This window comes from Nelumbo nucifera, chromosome 8 (genome assembly GCF_055504915.1).
Source record: "Nelumbo nucifera cultivar China Antique chromosome 8, China Antique-T2T, whole genome shotgun sequence".
Lineage (NCBI taxonomy): Eukaryota > Viridiplantae > Streptophyta > Magnoliopsida > Proteales > Nelumbonaceae > Nelumbo > Nelumbo nucifera.
This window is the reverse complement of record NC_142656.1, coordinates 31,376,862-31,387,076: the sequence shown is the minus strand read 5'-3', so window position 1 is coordinate 31,387,076 and position 10,215 is coordinate 31,376,862. Positions and strand designations below refer to the sequence as shown.

The 10,215-nt window shown below is 35.6% G+C and overlaps 1 protein-coding gene across 1 annotated transcript; it reads left to right on the top strand.

The window, feature by feature from the left end:
• Positions 1-1,922: 1,922 nt before the first annotated feature.
• LOC104603209 (uncharacterized) lies at positions 1,923-5,272 on the top strand. Its single transcript, XM_010267188.2, has 2 exons — positions 1,923-2,103; positions 3,584-5,272. Exon 2 carries the CDS (start codon positions 3,603-3,605, stop codon positions 5,010-5,012), a length of 1,410 nt encoding a protein of 469 aa, XP_010265490.1. The 5' UTR covers positions 1,923-2,103; positions 3,584-3,602; the 3' UTR covers positions 5,013-5,272.
• The last annotated feature ends 4,943 nt before the right edge of the window (positions 5,273-10,215 follow it).

Below are 10,215 nucleotides of genomic sequence, written 5' to 3'. Positions count from 1 at the left end.
GCATGAATCTTTTTCTCTATAGCAGGAAATAATAGGAAATTCATCCTAGGTTTTAAACCTAACCTGTCTCACCCTCAAGCAAAGATGATAGGATCGGACAAGGTTTTGTATTTTCTTGTGCAATGAGGGTTTAGATATTGAAAATCCAATTCACTACGAGTTTTGGGGTGGATACAGATTGGAAGGTTTGGGGAGGTGGGGGAGGGTTTAGAATTTACAAATCCCTCCTTGAACCTATCTCGTTATCATCCCTAAGCCCCAAGTCCTTAATCCTAACACAAACCAAGAGCTTCTGAATAGGGTTGCAATTTGTATGAATTCAAACTCAAACCCAACCTGACCTAACCCAAGTTTTTGCATGGACAGAGACTGAAGTCTTGTGTTGTAGGTTGGGGTACGGCTAGAAAGCTTGGGCTTGGTTGAGTACATAGAAACTCAAGCCCGACATGAGTTCTGCCCAACCCAACCCAAAACCACGCAAACAAATGCATACATATGTGCGTTATCTATCTATTTATATCAACTATATAAAAAGAGAGTTTGATGCTCCTTGTTTTTGTGTCTTCCATGAATAATCAAATTTTCTTTTCCAAAATTTACCCTTATCAATAATCATAATAACAAAAGACAGTTTCAAGTTGAGGGCACATGTTTAGCCTGATATTATACCTTACCGGTATCCATAGGATTGTAGAATCCCAAAACCTGTTCTCATTTCAAAATCCGTCCTTCAAAAATAAACCCACCCCAGCAGGACTATGGAATAGGGTAGAAATTGCCATCCTAAGTATTGTATATCTTTGGGAAATTGTCTAAAAACTCACCATAAGTTTTCAACATTTTTTTTAAATTCACAACTTTTCAAAATGTCTAAAACTCACCATGTCAGTAAGTTTTTATTTTCTAAAACTCACCTTGTGTTACTGCACCGTTAATGCTTCTTAACAGAGGTGTCCATGTCAGCATAAATAACAATGTTCATGCCCAAATTACCCTTGAATGGTGAGGTAGAGGAAAAATGGTCTTTTTCAGTTTTCAATTATCTTGTTTTTTTTTTCATTTTTAGTGTTTTGTTAGAATTTCCAATGTTTTTTATAATGTCTGTTTTTTTACATTTTTTTCTATTTTCTACAATCTAAAAATTATCCTGTATTTTTTGTTATTTATTTGCAATTTCTGTGTTTTTCTATAATTTTTTGTGTTTTTTCTACAATTTTTATTTTCTGATCTTGTTTTTCAATTTCTATAGTTTCTATAATTTGAAAATAATTTTTTATTTTGTTTCCAATTTCTATATTATTTTATATTTTTTGTAATTTTTATGTTTTTATGCATTTTATATTTGAAAATATTTTTTTGAATTTTTTTCTTTTTTCATGTCTAAATATTAAAATGGTAACATATTAACACCCATTAATTTATTTGTATATATTTTACATTTTTCTATAAAGGTTAAAATGGTAATATATTAACACCCGTTAGTTTATTTAACGTCAAGTTAATGGCATGGTGAGTTTTAGACATTTTGAAAAATTGCGATGAATTTAAGAAAATTGCTGAAAATTCATGATGAATTTTAGACAATTTCACTTTGGGTCGTCAAAATCGTTTTACTACGTGTAGATGATTTGTGGGCCATTTCTTAAATTAACCACCATGCACACAAATCTGGAATCATTTACAATTGGTGTAATAACAAATTTAGGGGGATCCATTGGAGGGTGGAACCTCAACTTTCCACACATGAGCCACGTGGCCACTGGATGAGACCTCATTAGAAGAGATCTTCTCATGAGGTCACCTTAATTACAGGACTGTTAAGCCTGTTCTAATATAAGAAACCAAGGCGGTTGTTGCTTTGACCCGGTCAGCCTCCAACTGCCCTTTGCTCTGTAGTATTTAAATCGGTTTGTAGTTTCCACAACCACCCACCCACGACGTGGATTCTGCTGGCCCCAACCTAAAACCAAACTTCTCTTTCCTTCCTCTTCCATTCTTCTCCTCTCGGCTCTTCTCGTCCATTTGTTCCTTCCAATTGGTGAAGAACAAATCTGTCCTTGATATGGAGAAGAAAATCTGTTAGCTTAATTAATTGGATCTAAGGTAAGCATAAAAGTGCAAGATTTACATATTCATCTATATGTAAATCAGGTTTTCCTTTTATACTACAATGCATTTTCAGAATTTTCTTTCTATGTTCTTGAACAATGTTGGGTTTCTACCAGTGCAGCTTTTGCTCCATATCCTCCTAAGTTTTTCTGCTTCATTATAAAATGGTCTCAGGGTGAAACATTTACAGCATAAAAGTGCAAGATTTACATAAAACATGTTCTTGTACTATAGAACTGCTTTAAATTTATTGATGTTTGGTATATTTGTATTGACCAAACTTGGGTTATATCAGGATGCAGTCTTCCTCATTCTTTTGTTTGGTTTCTGAAATAACCCAAAAACATTTATTCAGCCAGAATTATTTGAATTCCAATATGAAAATGGCTTTTGATAACAAGGATTTCACAACATGAAAGGGTTTTTGGTAACAAGGATTTCTTGTCTTCAGGTGGAAAGGCTTGATAAAACTCTAAAACCTTCAAAAGGGAGACCTTAACCAATCAACTGGTATTCATTCAAATTTCATGGGTTTCTGATTGGTTAAAGTTTTTCAGGTACCAAAGCATTACAACAACGCCACAGAAATTGCCTTGTTATTACTAAATGCATGTCAGTATGTGTGTATCTATGTATTTACGCAAGAGATTGCTTGGGTCGGGTTAGGTCCATTCAAAGTCCAACCCTAACCTAAGCTCAAATCCGAGTTATACCTAATCCAATGTCAATGTTCAAGCCTAATAGTTCTTTTTCCCACTGTCAATGGACATAAAACCATTTTGCTCATTGAGTTGAGTCTGGCAATACTTTCTCTATGGTAAATTCATGCCTACTGTGCATTGGCATGAATCAGCACTTCCTCAATGTTCTTCAAAGAGATCAATTCTACACTACCACTTGATCATCTCCTTGATATTTGGAAAAAAAAAAGATTACTGTGTCTTGGTATTTTCTAGAAAATATCTTATTATCATTATAGTTCTAAAATAGTTTCTAAGAGGGAGAAAAATAATGCATATTGATTTTAATTTCATAATCAACAGACCTCTTTGAATGAAGATTTGAATGGGCAAAACTCTATCTTGATTATGCTTCAGTCATAAGAATGCATCAAATGGTTTTATAAGGGAAGGTTTCCTGAATTGATCCTGTAAATTTCATAATGAAACTTGGTGTTTGTAGTTTGCACCCAAAGGATTAACTGAATTCTCCCAAACTTGTTTAATTGATCCGAGTAATGTAAACTAAACATGCTGGAAAAGGCATGGTGGCGTGTATTGAGTTAATGGGTCTGATCTAGAATTTCCATTATTCCCCATCAATAGATTGTAATCTCTGCAACCTAGCCATTATTCTTTCCTTGATGCATTACATTCTTTGATAACCTTTTTTCATTTAGTAGTCATGATTTTTGTTATATATATTGGATTGATGATGACACTTCCTTTACTTTGTTTCCTTTGTATATGTATAGGTCACCCCCACTTCACCTCATGGCTACAAAAGGAAAGTCTGCTGCTCAAGGAAAAGAAAAGAGCAGCTTATCACATTCATCCCCTAGAAGCATTAATGAAAACCCTCAGGGAAGAAGAACTCCAAAACCCTCCAATGCAAGCTCTCCTGAAAAGGATAGTTCAGTGCTATCAGACAAATCAATTCCAAACTATCTCAAGCCTACAAAAAGCTCAGCTTCTGATGCTAAACATGGAAAGAAAGAAACCCCTGAACAAAATAAGACGTTGCTTACAAGAAGATCCTTTGACAGGCCTCTATCATCACTATCTCAAGTTCTAAAAACAAGCAGTCCCAGAACAGTTAAATCAGTGTCTTCTCCCTCAACTAAAACTGTCAGCTCCCCAAGATTAATCTCTGGTAATTCTTCTCCCTCGACTAAAGCAGTGAATTCTCCAAGATTAATCTCCGATAATCATTGTCCCTCACCTAAAACTGTCAACTCCCCAAGATTGATCTCCGATAAAACATCCAAAACACAACAGAAAAATGTAAAGAGTCAGCCAATCTTGGCAAAGCAAAGGAGCATGAAAAAGAGCCCAAAAACCAATCCTGAAAAGGAAACTAAATCTTCTACTAGCAGGACACCCACTACCTCAACCCCAAGTAGTCCTGATTTTACGAAAGAAACGGAGGGAAAACAAGAGGAACAAGTAAAGGAGCACTTGCAGGAAGAGATGAATAAAATTGAGGGAGAGAAAGAAATTCCAATTGAGGTACCAGAAGCCCAAGATAGAAAAACCACTGAAGTCCTAGCTTCCGAATCAAAGAATACTGAAGAGAAGCTCGAACAGTCTAGCTATTCCACATTATTAGAAGAACTAGAACGAGCTCTGGATGCCCAAGAACAACCTCGGGAGAAAAGAGACAAACAAAACGATGATGACAATCGGCCTGAAGAGGGACATGGTAACAAAGGTGAAGACAATGAGGAGCTAAACGAACACCCTGAAGAAATTTTAGCAAGCAAAAACGTGCAGGAAGAGGCTGAGAACAAGGAAGGAGAAGTGGGTATTGTAACCGAAAATCCTAGTAGCTGTAAAGGAAAAGAAGATCCCAGCAACGAAGAGGAGCCTGACAAGATGACGCTCCAACTCCAAGAAGGAAGAGAATTGAGTGAGAAGGAAGTAGTAGACGGGGAAAGCCAGGGTATTGAATTGAAGGAAAGACCAGAGGTGGAAGGCACTGATAAGAAGAAGCAGGAGAATGAGAATGTTGCCTTGAAGCGCCAAAATACTGAGGCGAAGAAAGAGGCTATGGCATACAACGATGTGATTGAGGAAACTGCCAGTAAGCTTGTGGGGAAGAGGAAGAACAAGGTTCTAGCTCTCGTTGGAGCCTTTGAGACAGTTATTTCGTTGCAAGAACCAGAGGGTCAGCAGAATCCATAGGGTTGGGTCAATGAAGAGGGGGGGAAAGAGGAAGACATGTTTCTGTTTTCATGGCTTTTGGTTTCGATTTCTTTTAATTTTACATGATTTATCCGTCACAGTTCTTTATAAGAACTTTGTTGTGTCGATGGCTTCAACCAATGGTGTGATGTATACATTGTTGTATCATTGAATTGATTCCATCGATCCATCATGAAAACCATGGAGATGTAATATGGCATTGTAAGTTTGTAACCCCTTAATAAGAACTTAATTGTTCATATCTCATCTAGCATTCCGGGGAAGGACTATTAGTGGATACAATCCTCACCTGGATCACCAGTTCAATCGTCCAGTTTATTTTGGTTAAGTAATCGTCCAGGTTAATACATCATGAAAACCATGACATCATGAATCAAATAACAAAAATACAAACATAGATAATAGTGTATAAAATAAGGTTTGTAAATTAAATTGGGCATGTTTCTAATTAAGTGTGATAAGTTATTATTATTATTATTATTATTATTATTATTATTATTATTATTATTATTATTATTAATGATGATGATGATGATGATAATAATAATGGAAACGACTTAAAAAACTTACAACTCAGTTTGGAAGGAGTACAAATACAAATTTGTAGAGTACAAAACCTTGTATTTTGTATTGTTTGATATGTATTTGCACTGTACATATTTGTATTCTTTCCAAATTGAGTCTAAAAAACAAAAGGAAAAAAAATGGAGTACGGATAGGCCCAATGCAGATTTCTGATTTCCATTGCAGAGCTATAAACATTCAAAAGATCAAAAACCCACACTCTATGCACACATACCTGCCCGTAAATTGGCATCAATTCCGAGCTGGCATCTACCCCAAATGTACTTTGAGCCTACAAATTCTAACCCTTGGTCATCTGGGTTAAACGATGCTGTAATTCAACTAAATTGTTCATCCGGTCATTGATAAGAGTCGAACGTATTTTTACACTTAGGAATTATGAATAAATTAAAAATCAACCAAAAGACTAAAGGGCCGTTTGATAACAAGTGAAGTGGCTAAACTAAATGACTTAATGCAATAAGTTGGAGGTTGTAAGCTCCTTATTAGCTTATATTGAAATTAGGTGATTACCATTCTCTCAACTATTTTATTATTTTAATTATTTAATCCATTAAAAGACAAAACAATAAATCAATCAGTTCAGCAACTTCAGTTATTATCCAAATAGGCCCTAAATTAAAGTTTCTTGGTATTGATATTTTCATGGACACAACAATGGTAGCATCTCAATAAGCAACACTGTAGATGCATCCAAAGCAACAATTTGTAGAATGGGAGAGAGCGGTATTACTTGAGAGACAAATCAATGGTCATGTATTTGTTACAAAAAGGTAAGATCAAGGTTCAAAGTATCTATATAAGAGATCAAATCAACCCCCCATAAGACTGCACCCACAACGTTCTACAGTACATCCCTGTCGTGTATTGGAAATATTTCCCGATGATAATATCAGAAATGATGATGTTATCATTTGGAGATGTTCCAAATACATGGTGGAGATGTATTGTGTGACAATGTGGGGCGCAGTCTTGTGGGGGGCTGATTTGAACTCTCTATAAAACTTGATAGTACAGCAGAAGGAATGTATCAGTACTTTGTACCGCACACATTACCTATTTTTCAAAAAATATGGCAAGGGGAAGGTTAAACATGGTTTAACGTATAAAATAAGGGGTTTTGGGATTAGCCTTAAAAATAAGTGTTTTGGCACCCCTGCTGATACGATGTGATACAATATGCCCGATATGAGGCATATCGTGTCAATACTTTGAACCTTGGGTAAGATATATACACAAGGTTTGTTAGAGTTCCATGTAAACATAAACATTTATGCTATGTTTGGTTTGAAGGAAAAAGTAGGAAAATCTGTACAGGGTTTGTAAAGCTTTCCCTATTTTTTCCTTCAAACCAAACACAACATTAAGGAATGCTAAACTAAAATGAATCTTCGGTAGTTGTATAAGACTTAACTTGAGTTATCGATAATTGTTGGGACATTATCATTAATATGCCCCCTTAGACAGAACAGGCGTAAAATAGTGTTGAGTTTGTAATATAAAAGATAGAATCAAAGATGAGGGAGGCCCTTGATGAAAATGTCAGCAACTTGATCCATTGAGAAAGGTGTCTAACCAAAATCTCACTTCATGTAACCTAGTCATGAATAAAGTGAAAATCAACTTCAAGATGCTTCACCCTTGCATGATAAAAAGGATTGGCAGCCAAGTAGGTTATACCTACATTATTGAACCACATAATAGGAGAAGAAGAGAGGAACACAGAGCTCTTGGAGAAGGAACTAAAGTCAAATGATTTCAGTAGTAATATCTGCCCAACCCATGAACAGGTCCATATATTACAATTAGTATTTTGTTTAGTGTAATAAACCTACTTGGAATCAATGATATTCAAATGAGGTGAAGGTGGAACAACAACCCAAGAGCCATTTCACATTAGAGCATCAAATTCCTCACACATAGCACAATGCCATTCAATTTGCTTATTAGCCTATGAAAAACAATAAGGTTCTTGTGGCATGTTAGAAACATGATAATCAAATCAAGTGGTAATGGATACCAGGTAAAATATACTGAGTGGTCATTGTGTGAGACCAAATTGGCACAAGTATAGCTAACATATCTCGCATGATGGAATCCAAGGACTGAATTATAGATAGGTGGGGGAGAGAAAGTGGGAGTAATCACTATAGGAGAAGAAAGAGGACCCAATATTTAAGGTGGTGATGAGCTTTCAATAGGAGATGGGGAAGACGAAATAGAGGGACCAGAAATATATAGACTTGAGGTGAAAGTTGTTGGAGTAGAATTAGGAACAAGAGTTAGATAGGAGAAAACATTCTAGGCAAACTCATCAACATCTCAATTGATGATGGTATGACCAAAAGTAGGATTGAAACAACAATAACCCTTGTGAGAGGGGATGTATCCAAGGAAAATATGTAGAAAGGAGTGATAATTGAACTTATTTTTGTTGAAGGGATGTAAGCATGGATAACAAACACAATAAAAAATTTTAAGAAAAGAATAATTTGGATATTTTTGTAACAATAGTCCAAAGGGACAAACGCCATTTAATATTGGGGTGGGAAGCCTATATAATTATGTGATATACAACCATCCTAAAAGGAGAAAAGGAGATAAACTTGGAGTTCACATCTACGCCCTATGAAGGGGCGCCCCACAATGTCCCACAGAACATCCCGACCTTGTATTGGGAACATCTCCTGATGATGTTTCATCATCTCCTGACCTAGTCATTGAGAGGTGTACCCAATACAAGGTTGGGATGTGTTGTAGGGCATGCCCCATCGTGGGGGGTAGATGTGAACTTAGAAACTTGAGGTTGTGTTACAATAAATGTTTCAATTATATGACTATGCTTACATTCAGGTGCACTATTTTCACCATGAGAATAGGGACAAAAGAACACAAAGAGAAATGCTCAACTGAGCGAGGTAAGTAGCAAGAGAGTGATATTCACCAGCCCAATTAGATTAGAATTGTTTTATATTATGAGAAAATAAATGCTCAACATATAATTTAAATTGCAAGAAAGTTCACAAGACATCAAACTTGTTGGCAATAGGGAAAAACATCCAAGAATAACAACTAAAATCATATAAAAATAAAATGTAATATTTGAATCCATTTTCAGATGCAAAGGGGGATGATCTCAAAATATCTAAATACACTAGATCTAATGGAGCAATAAACCTATGATGAATATTAGAAAAAGGTAACCTACAACTCTTTGACACTTGACAATGATGACAAATAGATGGCATATCATGATCAACTAAAAAATCAAAGGTAGAAACGACTTGTTGAACCATCTCTAAAGCTAGATGTCCTAGACGAGAATGTCGTGAGCTAAGGAAATTCTTTTCTCCAATAAAATAAAAAAACCATGATTTTGAAAACTGGACTGGACCGGAAAAACCAAGAACTGGTCAGGTGATTGGTTCCATTTTACCCCAGAACCATTATTTTGTCATAAAATGTTGATTTGGTTAGTAAACCGCTGACCCGAGTAGTCGAACCGTTCAAGTCATTCGAACTATCCAATGGTTTTGGCCATTTTTTTATTTTAATATTTTTTTGCTAGAACATGTCGTCTATTTGGTTTGAACGATCGGACCATTTGACCCGGGAACTGAACCCTTGACCGGTCCGTTGTTCAGTTCAGTTTTAAAAACCTTGCAAAAAACTACAAGAAGATGGTGCACCATGAAGTAAAAGCTAATAAATGCCATATTTATTGAGACCTTGCATGAAGAGGTTCATCAAGGATGGTGAAATTTAAAGAAATAACCATTAATTGTCTTAACCAAATTGACTAATAGAAAATAAATTTTAGTAATTTGAATTTTATGTAGAAAAATATTGAGATGAAAAAGACAATTTTGAGAAGGAAATGAAGAATATCTAACATGTAAGATGGGCAAACCTACATCATTACCAATATAAAGCTAATCCATCCATCCCACCATACTTTAGCACTTGGTAATAAAATCATTACCAATATGACTAGGCTAGTGGTGGTGATTTAATGACATTATTACTTGGTAATAAAATCAAAGGGGGTAAAGAGGATGAGTATCATTGGTTCATCAAAATATCAAGATTTCTTAACATGCCATGTAGGTTGTCGAGATTCAGGTGTGACCATGGTTTTCAAAACCGGATTGGACTGGATGGTCAGACCGGAAAAACTGGGAACCAGTCTGGTGACCAGTTCCATTTTTTCCCCAAAACTAGGATTTCTCAAAAAACTGTTGATTTTGGTCAACAAACCGTTGACTCGGGCGGTTAACCATACAAACCGTTCGAATAGTTTTGACGGTTTTTAATTTTTTTATTTTTTAAACTTTTTTATTTTATTTTTGTCAGAACAGGCTGACCGTTCGGTTCAAATGGTCAGACCGTTCGACTAGGTAACCGGACCCCTTTAAGACAATGGATTATGATATGGTGGGTCTAAGCAATATATTCTAGGTAAAGAATCCAAAATTATGATAAATATTTAGTAGTTGTAAGACAATGGATTTGTAAAGCACCAACTTGGCCGGATTCAACCCATGACTTATCAAGCATGATAGGTAATTAGAGATAAATTGACTAGGTAAAGAATCCA

Bases quoted from the DNA above. Each gene is read 5' to 3' on its own strand.
- LOC104603209 (XM_010267188.2), top strand. From the start codon at position 3,603: ATGGCTACAAAAGGAAAGTCTGCTGCTCAAGGAAAAGAAAAGAGCAGC.